Raw genomic sequence first — 23,693 nt, forward strand, 5'->3', positions numbered from 1 at the left:
ATTGTTCAATATTTCACTAAATTAAACAAGACCAGTATATTAAAGAAATGGAACTCAAACAATAATTTTGATTTCAGGAGTAACTCAAATGTGGATCTCAACCATCCAATCAGAATCTCCACAAGTATTAAAGAAATTCCGTGAATTTTGACTTGGACCGGATTAGCTCAATCCGATTCCTGATCGAGCAGTCAAGACTCCAAGTTCAAAATTCGAGTTACTTTAGGGTTCAATTCGAGTTACTTTTCAACTAAAAAGGGGAATCACCTTAGGAGATCCGAACCCACTCAAACAGTACTCAATATATAGGGCATTTGTCATTCCTTTGCTGTAATTGTATGGGCTCTTCCCATAAAAAAATTCTTCTTGAATGCTGCCACCTATGCAAGGAAAGGCAGGACTGAGTTATCAGTATATTATGCATGTAATGGAATAATTAGAAGGTGATGTAATACTACCGGATTTAATTTGCAAAAAAAAAAAGAATGCTTCCACCTATTAATGTTGAACATTTAATTGTAACTAATAGATACCCAACCCCACTGAAAAAGATACCTCTTATTTTCTTTTGAAAGGGAATAGAAACAGTTATTAAATCTGCAAATCCAAGTCCACTTCTCTCTCCCCCTCTCTGATCCAAACGAGAGCCAAGTCCATCAAACACTATATCTTAAACAACAAATACATGGAAGGGGAAACTGAGAGGAGGGAAGGAGAGAAAAGTCGAGATGAGGGGAAGGTGCCAATGTATCGACTGTTCAAATTTGCAGATCAAACTGATGTGGCACTAATGGTGGTGGGGACCGTTGCTGCTCTAGGTAGCGGAGCCATGCAACCGCTCTGGACATTCATTTTTGGTAAGCTTGTCGATAGCTTTGGTGATGCCTCCATGTCCGACGATTTTCTCCGCCGTGTTAACAAGGTAGGGTGCTTGCATTTTGCATTTCTTTTTATTTTTAGTTGTTGTTTTTGAAGAGGTAAAAAATCTAAAGCACAGTTTCATGATGTCTCTCTTCTGCATGTTGTTTCTAATTCTGAAATAATCTATCTTTTGGATATGCTTCTTCTAAGTTATGAACATAAAATTGATTAGTTTAGTTTGAGAATATTATGTTACCTTTCAATCTCTCATTTTATAAATAACTCACGGTTATTTTTTATTGATTTTTTTTAAGAAATTGAATAATTGTGCATTTCAAGTATGCGTTGATATAATACTCAAGTGTGTATTTCAAGTAATTCAAAAAATAAGTATGGTAGATCAAGAAGGTTGTACACATTGGAATTTCAGAAAAATGAGTTGTATTTTATTTCTTGTTCACTTTGGACCTATATAAGCGTTACAATTTACATCCAAGTTCCTACAATTTTTATAATACTTTTTTTACCAAAAGAACCCTATCAAAACCCAAAATACTGAAAACATACAAAAATCTCAACACTCCCCCCTCAAGATGGGCAAAAGATATCCATCAAACTCATATTGTCACATAACCTAACTATATCTATTGAGCTAAGTCCTTTGGTGAGGCAGTCAGCTAGTTGATCTCTAGTAGCTACATGACTCAGCTCCAATAGCCTACTTTCCAGCTTTTCCTTTATGAAAAACCTATCGATCTCCACATGCTTGGTTCTGTCATGCTTGGCCTGCACCCCAACATACTTGTCTCTGTGAGCAAGTCTAGGACATACTTCCTTTGGGATAGAACAATCCCCTCAGCTCAACGAGCCACCTCAATCCCAAGAAAGTACCTAAGTTGTTCCAAATCCTTCACCTCAAATTTCTTCTCCAATTTCACCTTCAACTGTGCAATTTTTTCCTCATCATCCCCGATAATGATCATATCATCGACATACATAGCTAGCATAGTAATGTGACCACAATGTACCACTAGCCATTGTGCCATGTACCCGTCCCAAGTATCTTGCTTGTCCCCTTTTCTTGGAAGATTACCTTGGGAATATCAAACAAAACTACACATTTTAGTTTTGTTATAATGGCACTTATGGATAAGAGATTCACTGGAAAAGAAGGAGTATGCAACACATTAGACAGAGTCACTTTGTTTATACATTTCACTGTAACATTACCGACCACGGGCTGGTCCGTACCATCTGCTATCTGAATGCTCTCTGGAACTGCTAGGTGAGTATAGGAAGAAAACTCTCCAGCAACACCAGTCACATGGTGAGATGTACCAGAGTCGACTATCAAATCTGGTGATCTAGTAGTGGATATGGAGGTAAGAGCAAGTGTATCACAAGCACTTGTGGCTGAGTGAGCAAAAGAAACAAAGTTACCCCTTGGTGAAGATGAGTATCTCCTCACTCTCTTCTCATTACCTGTTGTTTTCTGCTTCCTCTTCAGTATCTTCTCACTTTCGCTCTCTGCTACTATCAGATTTGCTCGCTTGCCTACTGTTCCACCTCTTCTACCACCCCGGCCACAACCAAGGCCTCCAGACTGCCCCCTCTCACCTGCATCTCGCTCCTTAGGTGACTTAGGATAAGTCTGTTTCAGGTGACCTACCTCACCGCAGATGTAACACTGTCGAGGCTCGCTCCTAAACCCTGTGTTACCTGAATTAGAGACCGCTAGTGTTGACTTCACTCATGCCCCAGTCTGTAGCCTGATCCAGCTCTCCTCCTCAGTCATGTACCCCTCTAGATCCTTCACTTTTAGAGCGTGCTCCACCCGATGTGACCAGCTCAAAAACGTAGCTGGCTCATCGAGGGTAGTATTAATGGGTGACGGCTCAATCTTCTGCAACCTCGGCTTGCTCTCACTAGCTGTTGCACGGAAGACTCACATCATAATCGCGACATCATCCGAACTCAACTTAAACATAGCCTTAACCAATGGGTTCATGCTGTCACTGCCACTCCCCTTCCCCTTCTCCATTGATTCGACTTAGATCTACTTCTCATGCACCAATCTAAGTCCGGATCTTTCCTACTTCTTCCTTAGATCCGATCTTACACACTCAAGATCAAGATCCACATCATCTCCCCCTCTATTCTTCCTCATCTTGACCCGATCTTGATCTATCTCATTAAGATTCGAGTTCAAACCCGATTGAAAACCTGATCCAAACCCGCTTCTCAGGTATCGTAGGGTATAGGCCCCTCATTCCAGCCAAATCACCACAAAGAACCTACCTTAGGGCTCGGCCGGGTTAGAGAATAAAGGAGCTGACTGGAAGAAGAGGAGCTCGGCCTAGCAGCAGTGCTGGTGTCTAACCCGAGTGGCTACTATAGCAGAAAGGCGATCACTATAGCGCGACTACTATAGCAGAAAAGAGAAAAGGTGGCTAGTGTTTAGCTCTGATACCAAGTGGAATTTCAGAAAAATGAGTTGTATTTTATTCATTGTTTACTTTGGGCCTATATAGGTGTTACAACTTACATCTGAGTCCCTATAATTTCTATAATCTTTTTTTTTACCAAAAGAATTCTATCAAAATCCAAAATACCAAAAATATACAAATAAATCTCAAATACACAATTGTCAAAATATATTTTGATTTGATCATTAGTGCGTCACAACTGTCAGCAAGTATATCTTTATTGAAATAAACAAGTGTCTATTGATACTATATAAGCAAGTATACATCAACACAATAGATAAATGTGTGTATTTTTAGCTGCATGAAAAGTTCCTGAGATGCTTGAGTCCATGAGAATAATTGTGAGAGAGATATTTAGTTTCAGTCTATTATTAGCTAGTGATCTATTCGTATTGATCTTCTGCTGACAATAATAATACATTTTCTATTAATATTTTTATTATATATATATATTTTAGGAACCTCTTCAAATTATCCACAATGGTAAAAGTGTTTTTTGCCGACGGTATCTTCACAGATACTCCTGTTGGTAATACCAATACGCTCATAAATAGCATGTTTATGTCGGTGTACCCTTGAAAATAGTCACTTTTTACCATTGTGGATCGTAGGAAAAAATTAATTTTATACAAATATGAATGTACAAATACCTCAGCCTCCATGGTGTCCCACCCCAATCCAGTAACGTACGTATCTATCACCCATAATTATATCAGCGATAACGATGGAGATGAGATGATTTGCAGATTGATTTAGCAAACCATTAGAATATCTTTCGAATGTGCAGCAAGTTGTGAAATTTACCTTATGTTTCTTTGTGCAGCAAGTTATGAACTTCATTTATATAGGCGTCGGAATGGGTGTATCGGTATCTCTCCGTAAGTACCTTAATTATTCTGTGGAAACTTTTCACATAGTGCAGTAAAGAGGTAAAGTAAAAAGTTCCACAAGCTCATGAAATATAAATATATATGAGAAATGCCAAAGCACATGCATATAAATTAAACCCCATTAATTCAACATGGCAAAAGGTAGGTCCAATGTCTATTGGACTCAAATTTGGGTTCCATGGGCATCTTTTCCGTCTGAGTCGCTTCAAGATTCGTGCACACGCTTTAATTTTTGTGTGGATCAAACGCACATGAATCTTGAATAGAATTGGAGGGAAGCACTGCCCATCAATCCAAATTTTGAGTCCGATGGGCATTGGACCTACCCTTTACCTATTCAACATATGTACAACATCCTCATTTTTCTCTCCAAAATCCAAATTAGCCAAAAGTGGCCATGTAATTAATATGGTAACCCTACAGAAATAGTATTGTTTTTCTTATTTTCTAAATAAAATAGGTTTGAAGTGATATATAATTAACTATATATTTGTTTCAGCAGAATAGCGGGCATTTTTATTTTTACCCATTTTATGAAGTGTTTTAATAAAAATAATCAAGTCTTTCAAAAAATTTTAAAAATACCAAGTTGCAGGATTTTTCTGTGACTTGAGATTTTTTTTTTTTTTTGCTTTTTTGATTAACCCAAGTCGCAGGATTTTCTTGCGACTTGGGTTTTTTTTTTTTTAAACTCATTTTTTTTATAATATATGTAAAATATATGTATATGTATATATAATGAGGAGGGTTTTAATACCTCATATTTTTCATATCTCATATTTTATATCTTTGCTTTCAAAGTCCAAACTTTCGATCCGAATCGCTCAACATGATATTAATACTAAAATATGTCTAGGGATGAAATTTTATAATATTTGAAAGTTTTTTACTATTTTTTAGTATAGGTACTATAATTAATTATATATCACTTCAAACCTATTTTATTAATTAAAATATATCATAAAATGGATAAAAATAAAAATGTCGGGCAGAATAGGTATGAGAGTTAATTGGGAATTTACTATCAACACGATTTTTTTATATTTTGGGTAAATGAATGGTTTTTCTTTGGAAAATTGGTTATTTGCCACTCCAAAATCTTCAAATTTGAAAAATGTCATCCCGAAATTTGAAATTGCAATAATGTCACTCTAAACTTCATTAATTTTTAATTTTATCACTCCAAATAATTATTGTCTAAAATATCCTCTCTTTTTCTCCTCTTTTCCTTCTCCTGACTCGTCTTTTTCTTTATATTTTCCTCTCATGGCCAAGCCATGTCGAAAATGGAAAAAAGAAGCTCTCAAATTATAAAGAAATGTTAATTATCAGAATAAGGAGTCAGGTAGCTCGGGTGATGTGAGGCACGTCACGGAGGAAAACTGTACTGAAAACACAAAAATTGATTTATTCATTTATTTTACACAAATCAATAAGGCACGCCACAGAGGACCACCACAAGAATACCAACCATCAAATCCTCATATATCTGCACCCCGGTCCCCACCCGTAAGTACAGAAGACAAGAAGTGAGTACGTACAAAAAAAAGAAATGAAAAAACAACAGATTGCGTCCTTGTAAGGGGGAGAAATGGAAAATTTCAAGCACATAATAAGAGAACTAGAAAGTGAAGAAAGAGGCAGTCAATTTGCAATGAATAGAAAATTTTGGAGAGAGATAGACAGGGGAGGCGAAGGAAATTACCCAGGGGTTACCACTGAGCAATAGAAAAACAGAAGCTGAGGCAATCACTGATGGCAAGAATTTGAGGAAGCTGTACTCTACCAGTGTCAGCACAACCAGATAATTCGAGAGCTTTATAATTTGTATATAATAAAATTTTCGGCTTTATAATACAATTTAAGAGCTTATTTTTTCCATTTTCAAAATGGTCATGACTATTGGAGGAGAATATAAAGGAGAAGAGGCAAGAGAAGAAGAAGGGAGGATATTTTAGTCATTAATTATTTGGAGTGGCAAAATTAAAAATTAATGAAGTTTAGAGTGGCATTATTACAATTTCAAATTTCGGGATGTCATTTTTCAAATTTGAAGGTTTTATAATTAGAGTGGCAAATAACCAATTTTTCCTTTTTCTTTTCTTTTCTCATAACATGAAAATTGCTGAAAGCATCATATCCGTGCATAATTGTGGTCAAAGACTTATATCTTTCAAGTAAGTGCAATTAGCCATTACCATTCATCGTTGACGGTACAAGAAATGATATGTATGATAGAGGTCGCATGTTGGACTATGACCGGAGAAAGACAGGCTGCTCGGATTCGAGTTCTGTACCTAACAGCGATACTGAGACAAGATATTGCATATTTTGACAAGGAGATGACTGCCGGCAAGGCTACTAGTCGAATCTCTGCTGACACTGCATTCATCCAAGATGCTATAGGTGAAAAGGTTAGAAATTCTTTCTTTCAGCTTTTTTGTTCTTTTAGTATATTGTTTCTGTTCATATACACCAGTTGATTTAGGAAGATTTGATATCTACTGCACCATTCAATGGGTAATTGTAAGAGTAATAAGATTAGGTAGGACAAATTGTACCGGTATTTGATAAGCTAGATGTCTCAACAAAATTAAGTGAAAATTAAATTAAAAAGAAGTAGTGAAGAATAAATATGAAACAGTTCGATGAGTTAAAACTCAAAAGTTAAAACGCCATTTTTCATACAAAATTGACCTACTGATGCTCATGCAACTTTATTATTATCCTTTATTAAATTTGAAACTTTTATTTAAATAATAAGTTGTGAGATTTTGTTTTTCTGTAACATGTTTAGGTGGGAAAATTCCTACAACTAGCCACGTCGTTTATAGGAGGCTTCCTGGTTGCCTTCTTAAGGGGATGGCTTCTCACCTTAGTCATGATAACTTGCATTCCAACAGTTTTACTTGTGGGTACAATGGCATCAAATGCCATAGGCGGCATCTCTACTCAGGAACAAAGTTTACATGGTGAAGCCGGAAGTGTGGTTGAGCAGACTCTTGGTTCCATCAAAACGGTTTGTATAAGATCACTGAGATTGCAAATAAATTACCAATAACTTTTACCTTCCAACCAGCATAAAAAAAGAAGAAATTAAAATAGCAACAAATATAACAAGGGCACTTAGCATGAAATATAGGTACAACCTTGGAATGCTAAACTGACCTGATTGATATGTATACAAATTCGAAGAAAAAGTGATTTTGAACTAGACCAGTATATATCTACCAGTCTAATGATTTTATTGAGCATCAGCTATCAGTCTATCACCAACATGTTATTAGAAGTTTAAAACCCAAGATAATGCTAATTGCCTTTTGATCTTATCATTGTAAATGGTTTGAAACTTTGAATATTTGATTTTGACACTAAAATCACGTGCCCAAGATACATAAATACTGGTTTCCATATGTGAGTTCCACTTTGTTGCAACTGAGCTTTCTGTTATGCAAATTAAGTGAATTTACATCCTATGATATAATAAACTGTGATCTAATGGAATCCTTCTGTAATTCTATCCCAACAGGTAGCATCATTCAGCAGAGAGAACAGAGCCATAATGCTCTATGAGAAACAGATAAGAGAAGCTCGCAAAGTCACCTCAAGAGAAGGAGCTATTAAAGGCTTCAGCATGGGAGCTTTTTTTTTCGTCTTTTTTTGTAATTGCGGCCTGGCCGTATGGCTTGGTGGTCTTCTTATTATACATAAGGGATACAGTGGAGGAACAATTATCAATGTTTTGTTTGCAGTCATCACAGGTGCAATGTAAGCCTCATTTGCATTCCTTTTTTCTAGTAATTTCTCAACAATGAATTGTGAAAATTAAAATAGTCAAAGTTTTCTATTAGACTTGCTTTTCATAAATAGCTTAAGTATTATTTTCCACTTGATGCATATTCTTTTCTAATTGTCATATTGAACAATCGAGATAGTGTCACTTTCAGGTCTGTTACTGGTACATTAAGAATTTCAAGAATACGAGAAATTGCTACTTGAATCTTCTCATGGCCTAATATAACCGTGCTGCAGCTTATGACTTATGAGTACTAATTGATCAATATAATTAATCCAAATATTCAATAATATTATCAGAAATGTGAAAAAGAGAAACTGAAGTGAGTACTAGATCAATTATAAGAACAAGCTTTATGTGTAATATGAAATCAGGAAATAAATTCTCCTTGTCTAATTCCTAAATAAGGTCCTTGGGTAATGCAACTCCATGCTTGACCACTTTTTCCGAAGGCCAGGCTGCAGCATATAGGATGTTTAAAACAATCAAGAGAAAACCAGACATTGATGCATATGAAGAAAGTGGCATTATTTTAGAAAATATGAAGGGTGATGTGGAGCTAAGAGATGTCAATTTTAGTTATCCTGGTAGACCTGAGCAGCTGATTTTTAATGGATTCTCACTCGGAGTCAATAGCGGTATGTAAGAAGCAACATATATACAGTTTTGTAAAAGGGTGTGAAAAGTACTTTTTAGATTGTTAGATTAATGATACAGTCATACAAAAATTAACTTGTCAGAGTTAACCATGAAGTGCATATTTAAAGTTGACTGTTATCCTAAGGATAATTTGGTACTTATAGGTGAACTTATCAAAAACATATTTCCCTTTTTTATACAACTACTAGTGTAAATTTTACTTTCTTAGTTATTCTAAATCATGTTATGTCAGATAATATTCGACCAACAAATTTGATAACCCAATATAGGACTAAATTTTGGATTGCCAATTTTTCACTTAATAGGTACAACAATGGCTATCGTAGGAGAGAGTGGAAGCGGGAAATCCACAGTCATAAATTTGGTGGAGAGATTCTATGATCCCCAAGCTGGAGAGGTGTTAATAGATGGTGTTAATATAAAAACATTGAAGCTTGGTTGGGTTAGAGAAAAAATTGGGCTTGTCAGCCAAGAACCGCTACTATTTATGACAACTATTAGGGAGAATATACTGTATGGTAAAGATGGGGCCACGCTAGAAGAGGTCAGACGAGCTGCTGAGCTAGCGAATGCTGCAAATTTCATCGCCAAATTGCCTGATGTAAGCAAATTCAACTCAGTAGAAACTCAAGTTTCATAATCTCGATTTCAAACCTGTGCGAATATTTTGTGTTGTGCCTGCCAAGTTTGGTGGGGCTTTTGGTGTATGTATTGCACATATCTTTTAGTTCAGCAATACTTTAGGACTCGTATTTTCTTTTCAAAGTTTCATATTAATGAAACAGGCTTTTTGCTTATTTAGAAAAAGAGAATAAATTGTGCGGAATCCAACAAAGTATCGGTTTGATGATATGTTTAAAAAAAATGTTTCTCTTTGTTGCATTTAGCCATTTAGAAGGGGCTTGATAGTTGAAAATTAACTTTACTTAGTTTACTAGCTTAAATTCTATTGGTCGAGCAAGTTGGGTATTTTGTCAGGTTTTTCCACCACTTACAGCCAAGTTTGAATAGGCCTGGCCTGAGTCAGGTTTCAAAATTAGTGATTTACTTGTAGAGGTAAAAACTAAAAAGAGGAGCCCTGTTAGTATTGTACCCACTTCGTCTTGATCGATCAATCGAGAGAGAGAGAGAGAGATGAAGAAAAAGAACAGGAAGGCCACTGTGGTGATCATACCTAGAAATATGACACAGTACAGCATGGTATCGGGCATCCCTTGGTTCATGCTGACCTTTTACCATTAGGTGGTGGTGATTTCGTGAAGCCATTATATTACTGTGAAGGGATGACCATTTTTTTTTCTCGAGGTTTCTCCCAGGTTGGCTTTCCTTTTGTAACAGTAAATTGCATTGGACACTAATTTTTGGTATCTCAGGTGTATTCTATGGAGTGCATGTTATGTGTAATTTGATGAATGCCCGTGTTGGTGGTTCGTAACAGCTACAGAGTTTTAATATTTAAACTCTGTATTACATGCTATATTAATATAAATATCAAGAAAGAGTCCAGGACGCTAACTTTGGATTTGAAAATGCCATGCTCCATATGAGTCTCATGTATTCACAAATTATATACAGGGACTTGATACTATGGTAGGCCAACGTGGGGCTCAGCTCTCAGGCGGTCAGAAACAAAGAATTGCAATTGCAAGAGCTATTCTAAAGAATCCTAAGATCTTGTTGCTTGATGAAGCTACAAGTGCATTGGATGTGGAGTCAGAGAGGGTTGTTCAGGAGGCATTGAATAGAATAATGGTGGAGAGAACCACTCTTGTTGTGGCACACCGTCTCACCACTGTCAGACATGCTGATTGCATCTCAGTGGTGAACCGGGGCAAAATTGTAGAACAAGGTAAATAAATTCCTTTAGTTTACTGAGTACTAAAAGTTATACCATTTGTGGACAAGAGAGTGTGTTCATCACGGGTTCGTATTGGAAACAAGTATTACGTGACAATCAGAACCATGACAAATTGAAAATTGTAACTTTCTAATTTAATCCTTGTTAGGCTGGAAAGATATAAATTCCACAAACCAATCAATGGAAAAATTAAATGTTACTTAACCACTCCAAGTGAATGGCAGTAAATTGACCCATTTTTATTAAAAGTTTATGTACTTGTGCATGATTTTTATATAATTTGGAGTAAAATGTTATGGATACTATAAAATTGACCCCACACTCAGCACGAAAATTTTATATGATTGACCTCCATTGCGTGTTTGACCCCATAACTTGAAAATCTGGCTCCGCCCCTGGTGGGTGCTTTCTCAGTCCAAGATCCAAGCTCGCAATGTATGAACTATGAACCACTTTGGCAAATATGATTGTATAATGGCACATGTTTTTTTAGGCAGATGATTATTTTTTTTTTCTAAATATTCACATCATACAGGTTGCCATGATGAGCTAATAAAAGATCCACAAGGTGCTTACACCCAACTTATTCGCCTCCAAGAAGTGCACGAGGCCAACAACCACCACCATCTGGTGAACAAATTAGAAAGCCATAGAATGTCTATAAGTCGCTCTCTCAGCCATGGTTCATCAAGAATTAGTAGCAGCAGATACCACTCATTCACTCTTCCTTTCACCCCCATGGAATTTACACAAGATGAATATGCAGATGACATAAAAGAAAGTGTCCCTAGAAAGGCTCCAGTGGGTCGGTTAATAAATCTGAACAAGCCAGAATTGCCCATCTTATTCATTGGCTGCATAGCAGCAGCAGTACACGGTCTAGTGTTCCCCATGTTTGGATTGATCATATCAAATGCAATAAAGGCATTTTTTGAACCACCACACATGTTGAGAAAGGACACAAGATTTTGGGCATTGACATATGTTGTTTTGGGAGTTGCATCTGTGGTTTCAATACCGGTTCAGTACTTTTTGTTTGGGGTGGCTGGAGGGAAGCTGGTTGAAAGGATCCAGAGTTTATCATTTCGGAGTGTGGTTCGCCAGGAGGTTGGATGGTTCGATGATGCCGCCAACTCAAGGTCTGTAAATTAAACAAGGTTCACTTAATTTTAGTTCTCCCGTTTTGTTTTTCAATTTCATATATTATTTAATTCTGTAATCTTTATTCTAATGATGAGGGTGTCTAAAAGAAATTTATTTATGCTGAGTGTTATTGTTAAACTCTTGATTAAAGTGGAGTGGACACTTTTGAATTGCTTGGCGAAAGGAGCAAGAAAGATGTATATTAATAAAAAAAAAAAAAGACAAAAAAAGGAGAACAACTTTAGGTCTCAGATCCAAGTAGCCTACATTGGCATCATGAATCCAACAACTTAGCTTTTTTCTTGAATGAACTATGATCAAAGAAAATTTAAGTATATCTCTCAATCTCAAATATCCACCAAGACATATGACTTGGATATAATTTATGTTCATTTTCTTTAATTTAAGTTGGATATATTTTTCTCAATTTGATTTGTTTTTCAGTGGGAAAATCGCTGCAAGGCTTTCAGTGGATGTGTTAAATGTTCGCCGACTTGTGGGGGACACCTTGGCGGTAATTGTGCAGAGCATGTCAACTCTAATTTGTTGTGTTGTGGTGGCTATGGTTGCGAGCTGGGAGCTTTCTCTGATATTTCTAGTGTTGATACCACTAATGGGGCTTCAGTACTATGCACAAAACAGGTTCCTCAAGGGATTCGGTGACGACACTAAGGTTACATGCATGATGTCATGTCTATTTTATATTCGTATTTTATTATAGGTTGGGGTATTAAGTTTTTTTTTAGGACTGGAAGGTTGGGGCATTGGACTAAAATGTGTAAATGTATGTTAGTTTTGTTTATAAATGAGGGCCAATCTTAATATCTATCTAATCACTAAGCAATGCATTCAAATTACACAAATAAAACCCAAATTACTGATCTTTGTAAACTAAGGAAACATTGTTACAAATGCAAAAAGTGAAAGCAACAATAGTGAACTCTGCTACAGACAATGTTAATCCTGTTACAGGTGATGTATGAAGAAGCAAGTCAAGTTGCAATGGATTCAATCAGTGGCATCCATACCGTGGCATCATTCTGTGCGGAAAAGCGTGTGATCAAGACTTATAACCACAAGTGTGAAGCTTCCATGAAGCAAGCAGCCTGTACAGGTTGGGTCGCAGGCCTCGGTTTTGGCTTCTCGTATCTGTTGGTTTACTCGAGTTATGCATTCCTCTTTTATGTCGGTGCAAAGTTTGCCAAACAGGGGAAGATCACTTTTGTTGATGTCTTTAAGGTAACACCATATGGACTGAGTTTCTGAACAAACTAATTGTTTTTTTAGATTAATTAGTACGTTCTGGATGGTATATTTTTCAAAGGAAATTATTGTCCAAGTGGCCAGTTATGTAGGAAACATGCTTCCACTGCTTTTTCTCTAAGGAAAATACAATGAAACACAGAATGGATTGAACAGGAAGCAGGCATGGAAAAATTGCATATATTTTTCTCAAGCGAGTGTGTATCATTATCGGCAATATCCAATTTTCAAAAAATTTAGTGGTATACTGGTATATGTATATTTTAACGCAACAACATTTTTGTGTTTTTTGTAAGAATATTTTTTACATTATCTGAGTACACTTTGTAATTTTGTAGGTCTTTTTTTCTTTGGTGTTGGCAAGTATAGGAATTGCACAATCAAGCACATTAGGCTCAGATTCTGCAAAGGTACACCAGTCTGCAATCTCTATATTTGGAATACTCGATCGAAAGTCAAAAATTGACCCAGGCAGTGATGGACTGGTGTTAGACAATGTAAGAGGAGACATTGTGCTCAGTCATATCAGTTTCAGATACCCGACCCGCCATGATGTTCCGATTTTCACTGACTTGTCCTTGAGCATACCATCTGGTAAGGTACATATCTTAAATACCCATTTCTTGTAATTTTAAATTTTCAGTTAATACCTCTGTCTAAGATCTAAATCCAAGACACCAAAATAAGTGTCACTAAATATATTAAAAAAAGATTAATACTCCCGGACCATATATGATGTGAGAAAAAAATTCAGAAATTAGTTTTGACTGTCTGGTCAAACAAAGCTAAACAGGGATATTTGCTTTGCTTTTATATGATTTTGCTTCTAGTGTTTACTAGAAAAAATATTCACTAAAATATATGGAGTGCAAAAAAAATTATGTCAATATAAATATATATATTATCATTTGATTTAAAAAACCTTAATAATATGCGTAGTATCTGATCCAAGGTTCTAAATAGCGTTTATCGCGTCATAGCGGGAAGCCGAAGAAAAAAGCTATAGCGAATAGCGTCGCTATAGCGAAAGCTATGCCACATAGCGTTTTTTTATTTTTATAAAAATTCTATCATATATTTGTACTAAATATCAACATTATCTAAGTCTCATAGAATAATAAATAACATCAAATTGATTAAAAAATTATAGTATTCATATTGAACCAATACAAAGTCCAAATTGCGACTCAAAATATCCATAGTATTACTAATATCATAAACTATCGATCTTTTTCTATTCAAAATATATTCAGCATCATGACATAATCTATCTTTTTTCTATTTAAATTTCAAAATAACCTAGACATCATGGCATAATTAATTATCTTAATCTATTCAAAATATTCAAACTATCATATAGTAAGTATCATTTTGTTACTTCAAGAAATTTCTTAATATATTTAATTTGAGCCTTTATTTAAAGCTCATATAAATTAAAAAAAGAAAAAAAAAACAGCTCATGTTGCATAGCACGCTGTAGCTTCCTTATTTGATCTCATTTAATAATTAATATTTTTTTTATCAAAATAATAATTAATAATTTAATATAAAGCTTAGTATGTCAATTATAAAAAAAATCACGGTTAAAATCCAATCTGAGCCTTTATTTAAAGCCCATATAAATTGAAAAGAAAAAAAAAACAGCATGTTGCATAGCGGGCGCTATTTGCGCTACACGCTATGCGCTATAGCGGACCGCTATTACCGCTATAGCGTCTGTAGCTCAAATAGCGTGTTTTAATTGTATAGCTTAGCGTTTTGGGTCCAAAAACGCTATAGCGCGCTATTTAGAACACTGATCTGATCAAATGAATATCAACCACTGCTATTAAAAGTGGACCGGACCCGACAAATAGACTGGAAAAAACCAGATCTGGTTCTGTTCGGATAAAAGACCAAATAAAGTATGTAACCCGAAAAAATATTTATTAGTACCGGCCGATTTTTTAGAAACCCTAAACCCTAAAAACCGTTCATCAGTTCAGAAAAACACTAGAAATGTTCTGGTACCCCCAACCTATCATACACGAGCGCGTTCCCCAAGTAGTTTAACAAAAAAATACCTTCAAATTTTTAGCGCTAATATCCAAACATTTAAAGTTATGTTTATAACATTTTAAAATGTCGTTACTCGCAAGCATATAAACCTCTGTTTGAAAGCATTTGTAGATAGTTTTAACTTTCAACTACTTTTGTCTTCAAGCCAAAAAAGAAAAGATTATTTCCACCCACTCTTTTTTATTTTTTCTCTGATTATTATAATTTATTTTTCTGACGATCCGTGTTAAATTTTACGAATCTTAAAATACAAACGTTTTCTATTCGATTTTATCTTTCAAATAAGATTCATGAAAAAATATTTTTGAGTAATTTTAAACTCATTTATTTTTTTAAATTATAACTAATGAGCACTTTAAATTTTCAATTTTTAAATCTCAGTCTACAACCATTAAAATTTTCAAGGCTTTGATGAGCTTTTTAAATGCAGTGTTATTGTTGAGGTTTATATACTTTGAAGTGTTATTGTTGAAATTTAAATTCTTTGTACATTAGGTTTATATGTTTTATTCTAGAGATTTAAAGTGTTATTAATGAGGTTTATATGCTTGTACATGAGGTTTATATGCTTGTAAACAAAGGTTTAAATTATTTTGAAGCAAAATAAAAAAATTCAAATTCACATAGATTTAAAGTGATAAAAAAAATTACGATACAAATATAACTCGAAAGTTATTCTTTATGGATCTCATTTGAAAGAGAAAAACCAGGTAAAAAACGTTCATATTTTTAGATTCACAAAATTAATCACGGATTGTCGAAAAAATGGATGAGAATGATCAGAGAAAAAATTAAAAAAGTAGGTGAAATAATTTTTTCTGTTTTTGGCTTGAAAACAAAAGTAGTTAAGAGTTACTTTACATATTTAGAATTTTAATGATTGCGAGTAGCATTATAAAATATAATAAACAGAGTTTTTAATATTTTGATATTAGCGCTGGAAATGAAGTTAGATAACATTATAAGTTTTTCTGTTAAACTATTTGGGGGATGCGCTCGAGAATTTTGTTTTGGGTACAATTATTAGGCTCCTTTTTTTGTGTGATTCTGAACTATGCGGCCAATTTATAATTCCTTTGTTTTTAGGAGAAAAGACGTTATTCAGTGACCAATTTTGCATTGTCTTTAATTTGTGTTTTTGCAATGTATTTTTTAAATAATTATCAATTAGGTGTTTGAGCATGGTAAGAGATTTGTCATATTAAATTGTTTTAAATGAAAATTCTAAAATGCTGAAATATTTTTATGAGTGATTGGAGGTTCGTTTGATAACAAAAAATGAATAATTTCTCTGATGTTAGTTATTCAATTCTAAAATAAAGTATAAAACAATAAGACCTCTTTTAGGGAAAAGTAAGTATTCCTACGATGTATTATTTTAATAATTCTAAGAATAAGTTGTACAAATTTTGAGCTTCAAAAAATGTATTTCTTGCATTTTAATAATCTATAAATTGATTTTCATAATACACTATTCAATATGTTTGTGAGAATTTTCACTAAATAAAAAACATGATTATTCTTTTAATTATACTCATATCTCATAAATATACAATAATACAAGTATTTAAAAATTAGCGGCCCAACCGGTTGACTCACCGGTCCAATCAGTAAACCCTTGAGTATGAACATTACCGGGTCGACGTCCAACATCCATAACATTGATATGTACATTCCAAAAGAAACTTAGAAATAAACTTGCGAAAACTTTATGATGTAATATAATTTCATAACAGCCGTCGGTAAGAATGCTAGCTAGCTAAGCTCCCTTAATTTATTTTGATTTGAGTCTATTAAAGATTTGGATTTATTAATTAACAAAATTCAATCTTCATTTTGTGAGCCTATTGGATAGGACAAAAAGGAGGAGTATATATAAGCAGCAGTTGTTGCTAAATCATTTACATTGCCAATTCAGATACATTGCACTAAAATTGACGATAGGACTTCACTAGCTTCAAATATTACACATGCGATGATATTTTGTCGGGTTGAATCTAATGAATTTAAGTAATCTTTGCTCTGTTTTCAGACTATTGCGCTAGTTGGAGAGAGTGGTAGTGGGAAATCAACCGTAATTGCACTTATAGAGAGATTCTATGACCCTGACAGTGGCGCTATCCTATTAGATGGTATTGAAATAACCAGGTTCAATGTGAGCTGGCTAAGAAAACAAATGGGTCTAGTCAGCCAAGAGCCAGTGCTATTTGAGGGTACAATACGTTCAAACATATCATACGGAAAACAGGGGGAAATCACTGAAGAAGAAGTAGTTGCAGTTGCCAAGTTATCCAATGCGCATGACTTTATTTCTAGTCTCCCTCAGGGGTATGATACATATGTAGGGGAGAGAGGGATGCAGCTGTCAGGTGGCCAAAAGCAGCGTGTAGCTATCGCTAGAGTTATATTGAAAAATCCTAAGATTTTGCTTCTTGATGAAGCAACAAGTGCACTTGATGCCGAGTCGGAGCATGTGGTCCAGGAGGCATTGGATAGAGTCATGGTCGGTCGAACTACTGTCATGGTTGCACACCGGTTGTCTACTATCAAAAGAGCAAACATGATAGCAGTGGTGAAAAATGGGGTGATCGTGGAGAAGGGAAGTCATCAGACACTGATGGGGATAAAAGAAGGTGTTTTTGCCTCCCTTGTTGAACTACAATCTACTACAGCATAAGTGAACTGTATTTTGGTTTTTGTTTTTGTTGGTAATAAATTTTCTGTTTTTCTTTTCTGAACTTGGCCATCAAAATGGTTGTTTTTATTTTCCCAAGTACAGAAGCACAAAGCAGTTTCATATATTGTGCATGAATAATTGGTTTTGGGGAAGTTAACTGCTATATATATAACATAATACAGATCCGTTGTTTCTTTTTTAATTTCCACCTCTGAAAATCCTAAGGGGTCCTTATTTTTGTTTTTGTACTTCCTATTTTCCTATTTAATGATTTCAAATTAGTAAAGCTACAGGATATACAAAAATTAATCGGAAAAGTACCTCCTTGGCACATGTAGAATTTTTGTAAATGAAACAGAGAGGAGATAGTGAGATGAGGAATAGAATTTTTATATTACAATTCTAATTCTTTCCTGTGAGCTATACAAGGGTATTTATATGAATTGCTCCAACGGATCCCTATTCTAAAATTGCAACGGTAAAGTTAATAAATGCTAAAAAGTTGAAGGTGCTTTATGAGCTCCCTTTATTCCTAATACTAGTCAATTAATGATGAGAAGATGCCATATGGCATTCAAACTAGCCTATTTTATTTTATTTACATTCTAATTTATATTTTATTTTTCAACAGCACATCATGGACATTATAGTTGTTATATATATGGTTGCTTAATATCCAAACCCAAGAGGAAAATGCCGGTACAGTAATCTACAGAACTAATACACTAGTGCTAGTACTATTTTGACAGAACCGTAGTGGAAACCAACAAATGGTCTCTATTCTGGAGATATTTTCTCATTCTGACAGCAATACGATCCTCCTTGATTGTATCAAAATAACCAGGTATAATGTAAGCTGTCTAAAGAGCCTGTGTTATTCAACTGCATACTACATGCTGATATATTGTATGGTTTCAAGTCTGAAGTTAATGAAGAAGAGCAATCGTTGTTGCCATTTGCCAATGCTCCCAACTCCCAACGTGGGTCAATTTATTTCTAAGTTCCCTCGAAGGTGTGACACGTATGTCAGGCAAGCTGTTAGGTGGCCAAAAGCAGCACATTGCCATTGCGGTAGCGGATATGGTTGGTTAGAACTATTATGCCTGGTAGACAACGGAAAGCATGAGACAATGATGAGGATCAAAAATGAGGAAAGCTCTATATTCTGTGTAATTTCAAATACAAACTTTCCATAAAAGATGCGCCATATAGAGAAAGTAGATATGTACTAGCTTGAGAAAAGTATTCTTAAGAGAAACATTCCGAACTGAGATGTTTATCGATATCTCAAGAATAGCATAAATCCTAGTTCATATCTTGACATAGCAATCTTTTTCATTCCCTCGCTGTGTAAACACAGTGAAAGCTCTGATTTTTGCTTTGCGCTAGCTATAAACCTGTCATAACCTCCTTTAGGATATTAAATTATGAACCGTGTTGCAAATGAACTTTCAAACTATGTTGAGCTAAGTTGATATGTGTAATCCAATTTTCCATTCTCAGCTCTAGAATCAAATAGAATATAAGTTCGAATGAGTTCAACTTGTGCATGTATATGAAAATTTGACATTCATTTTCTTCTTACTTATGGTCTATACACAAAAGACCGAAATGGTTGTTTTTCTAATCAAGTAATTAACCAGGTGTAGCACAAACTTTTTATTATTGTGATAGAAGCTCAGAGTTGTCAGAAAGTGTTAGGATCAAGACTACCTGAGGTTTTCTGAAACTTTTTGCCTTCAAATTATGCAGGTGGCTATTCTGGTGTCTACAATATCATGCAGCACTTTTTCAAGGCCGTATATATAGCAGGAACTAAATAGCCCTCTCAAGTGGTTTTTTTTTTATACAATTAAGAAATCAATGGAACATGTAACCACACTTGTTTTTAATATTTTTGCCATCTCTTTATTTTTACTTGGTTAAGTACTTAAGAGCATAGTAGGAATTATCGGTATCGGGATCGGGATTCGTCCCAGCCGATACTGATACAGGATCGGGGTATCAGATCGGTATCGGCTCAGGATCGGGGTTTTTTTTTTCTTTTTCTTTATGATTTGCTACGTGAGGATCGGCTCAGGATCGGATCGGAGTAGGCTGATACCGATATGTATCGGCCGATATTTCCTACTATGCTTAAGAGGAGAATTTTAGTTTTTTTTTTGGATATTTTTATTTAATTTCCGATGCTTCAGTCTAGATTTACAGTGTCATAAGAGATAAAGAAAGAATGCCATTTTCTTTTGTGGTTCAAAAATTCAAGTTCTTCAATGAACTGTAGAGGTTACATTAGTTGTGAAATGTGTACAATTCTTTTACAGGGCTATTAGATTTAAATGTTTATGTTCTGTATTAGATTATATTTTCTACAATGCTGTTTTGCCTGATTTGAAGGTTCGTTTTGAGTTCATATTAGAAACTTGTTTTCAATGGTTTAATTACATCATCAACAATGACAAAGAAATCGATCTTGTCTTATGTTCATTGAGGCATTTTGTCATACATTAATTGTATGGCTATCAGCCTATCAACCCGTACAAAGAATGTAGCCATTATAGTCAGAAGTCGGTAGTTTCACATGAGACAGATTTTATGACAGATTATGTTTAAAGCCGTACAGTGCATTATAGTTTTATTATTATTTGCTTAATTTGCCCAAGGATTGCTATATGAATTGCATGCCCTGCACGGCACTCGTATATATACTAGGATATGTTTCTCTTTACTGTTTCTTAATTATTAATGCTAACTAAAAGCACTGCCACGGCACTCGTATATACTAGGATATGTTTCTTTACTGTTTCTTGGATAGAGAGATTGGTACTGCAAGGATCGTCTCAAATAATGATCAACAGTCTGATCGGAAAAAAAATCACGCTACGGAGAGGGGTCAGACAGGGGGACCCCATCTCACCCTTCCTTTTTATAATAGTGATGGACTTCATACCTCGATGGTTACAAAGACTCACACACATAGGTGCACTTAGGATGCCAATACAAGAAATGCAACCGTCACTCCTATACACCGACGATGCGCTATTTTTCGTTAAACCTCATCTACAGCAAACACAAGTTCTTAGAATAGTGATGTCTACCTTTGCCACACTGTCGGGGTTAAAGATTAACCTTGAAAAATCAGAACTGGTCGCAACTGCCACCACACAAGCAGAAATTACACAACTGGCCGCACAAATCGGATGCAAAAGGGGATCATTTCCTTTCAAGTATTTGGGACTGCCACTATCCGATGCAAGGTTGCAAAGAGAAGTTTTCATGCCACTAATTCGGAAAATAACTGACAAGCTCACGGGATGGTCAGCCAAGTTACTTTCAACGGCAGGAAGAATAGTCCTAATCAATGCAGTGCTCACAACAATGCCCATATACTATATGTCGGTGTTTGATATGCCAAAATGGGTATTAGAAAAAATTTATAAAATAAGAAGGGATTTTTTATGGCAAGGGGCGGTGCAGGACAAACAAAAAATTCACTTGGCATGCTGGTCACTCATATGCAAGCCTAGAAAATTGGGAGGATTGGGAATTCTAGACATTAGATTATTCAATAGTGCATTGATGGCCAAATGGTTCTGGCAATGGTGCAGCGCAGAGAAAAGGCTATGGAAGGGATTATTTCAAGCAATGTACTGTACGCAGACACAAGCAGGGGTATACAAGTCATATTTTTTCAGAATTCACACAAAGCACACATAATCAATTTCTGCACATGCTTCATCCAAAGGAAACAGGGAAGGGGAGATACAGTATTGATGTGGGAACAAAACTGGGGAATCGGCATACCAAAGAATAGATTCGAGACACTATACACGTTCACCGAGCACAGGGACATCACCCTGGAACAATTCCTCCAACAGCAGGACATTTCGCAAATTTTCAGACCAGTCCTGTCATTAACAGTGGAAGAACAACTACAAGAAATGCAGGTAGAAAAAGATCAATACATGGTGCAGAGGCAGCAACAACAGATGCAACAGATAGAAGATGATGATGCACACTGGAACCTGACAAGCAGCGGCAAATTCTCAGTAAAAACAACGTATTATTGACGGTAATAGCTTCAAACATACATAGGATCTGGAAATTGACGGTACCGCCCCATTTCAAAGTTTTTGCTTGGTTGGTACTGCAGAACAAGATTCTGACAACGGACAATTTGAGAGCAAGGGGATATAACATGCCGGGCATATGTTATATGTGCAGAATACAAGACGAAACGGTACATCACATGTTCAATAGATGCGGGTATGCAATAGCAGTATATGAAAGGGTGCTACAAGGAAACATAACATGCGTACCGGACCAAGATTACCTCAGGATACTGGTACAAGGCAATACAACAAAAAAAAGAGAAGGAACTCATACTCATAACACAATTCATATTGTGGAGAGAAAGGTGTTGCCGCATTTTCAAAGACAAAAGCAAGAGATTAGAAGAACTGGTACGGGACATACAGTTGCAATGGTTAAAATCGGCACAGACAAAGCATAGAAGACCATCTCAACTGCGAGAAGTTCAACAATAAGAAAATTTTCATTACTGCAATTCACTACTTTCTTTTCATTTCTGTTTTTTTATGTTTCCTTTCATTTCCACTTTTTACTTTGGTCTTTTTTTACATGGGTTTCTAATCAGAAACGCAACTTATGTAACCACATATGGTTAATGAAAATGAGGGCTAGACCCTTGTTGTTTCTCAAAAAAAAAAAAAATGTTCTATCTAGAATTGATGATTTACATAATTTACAGAGGCGTTTTTATGGGCCAGTTAGTCTTTGATCTTTCCTAATTACACAAGCTATTTCCTTAATACACAGATTATAAGCAAGATTTGATTACAGCTGTATATATATTCCAAACTCTTGGGATCCAACTGTAAATTTGCTAACTGGAGCTTGTCACTCAGAAGTCAGAACCTGTTAGAGGATCGGGTTGCATGGGGATTTTCAATATCTTCAATATTGTCAGATCATATAATTTCTCTTTGCTGGCAACTATATCTTCATGCAAGTTAAGAAGGAAAAACTGTTTCAAAATTCAAATTCAAATTAACATGGTTAAACTACATGGGAGATTAATAAATGAAATAAGAAAGATCCAAGGAAGAGATTTCGTATTTTCGCTATCTTCTGTTGATAACAAAGAAGAATGAAAAACAATGATGAAAGAAATGTAATATTAGTTATAATTTGAGGAATAAATTCAAATTGATTCCATTTTTTGCTACAGCTAAATCTGTCAAATAAAAGCAAGAAAATATTAGGTTCAATGGACTGGGCCAGAGAGTAATTCCTGAAGAAATAACAGGAATACATATATGGGCCTTTGGACAGCCCAACTGAGAAGCGTATGAATGATGCACTGAAAATGGGGTCCCCCAAGCAGAATCGTTATCCAAATGGGACCCACTAGCGATTCAAATGCGTACTGTCCATTGATATCGAAATGGAGCCGAGGATAAAGCGTAGAAGGATAGATGCAGTTGGAGCTACTGGAGAGGAAAGTATGACTTCCTTTGTTAGTTTGTGGCGGTGAATATTCCTCGTTATAATTTCGTGCGCTTCCTTTGTTAGTTTGTTACAGGCAGTGAAACTATCATATCCTTTCATTTCTCTAATTTAGTATTGTTTGGCCCTATATCTTGTTGCATTTTTTTTTTTCACTTGAGATTTATTAGGCTTTCAGCTGTATATATAGATATATTGGTTCCTTCTTGTGTGCGTTGAGGGTTAATTTGATGGCACTTGGTACTCGTTAGGATAGGAATATGCACATGAAGTATATGTAAAAATGTCTCATAGAACAAAAAAAAAATGGAATATATTTGGTAGAATTATCTAAGAACTTGAAAGTCTGAAACTTCTATCAGTTTGCGTGTTGTCCTCTATTAAAATGTCTATATGTTACTTTTTAACTTTTAAATAACTACAATCTTTTCAAATTTTTAGTACAACACATTTCAAATCACACTAGAATTCTAAT

The 23,693-nt window shown here is 35.2% G+C and overlaps 1 protein-coding gene across 1 annotated transcript; it reads left to right on the top strand.

Annotated features, from left to right (window-relative positions):
* The first annotated feature begins 598 nt into the window (after positions 1-598).
* Positions 599-17,783, top strand: LOC144554055 (ABC transporter B family member 11-like). The gene is made up of 13 exons (XM_078302267.1): positions 599-922; positions 4,171-4,225; positions 6,476-6,651; positions 7,035-7,256; positions 7,767-8,005; positions 8,442-8,671; positions 8,999-9,294; positions 10,269-10,542; positions 11,087-11,690; positions 12,139-12,367; positions 12,667-12,933; positions 13,296-13,556; positions 17,048-17,783. Exons 1-13 carry the CDS (start codon positions 686-688, stop codon positions 17,690-17,692), a joined length of 3,735 nt encoding a protein of 1,244 aa, XP_078158393.1. The 5' UTR covers positions 599-685; the 3' UTR covers positions 17,693-17,783.
* The last annotated feature ends 5,910 nt before the right edge of the window (positions 17,784-23,693 follow it).

This window comes from Carex rostrata, chromosome 5 (assembly GCF_964058835.1).
Source record: "Carex rostrata chromosome 5, lpCarRost1.2, whole genome shotgun sequence".
NCBI classification, from domain to species: Eukaryota; Viridiplantae; Streptophyta; class Magnoliopsida; order Poales; family Cyperaceae; genus Carex; species Carex rostrata.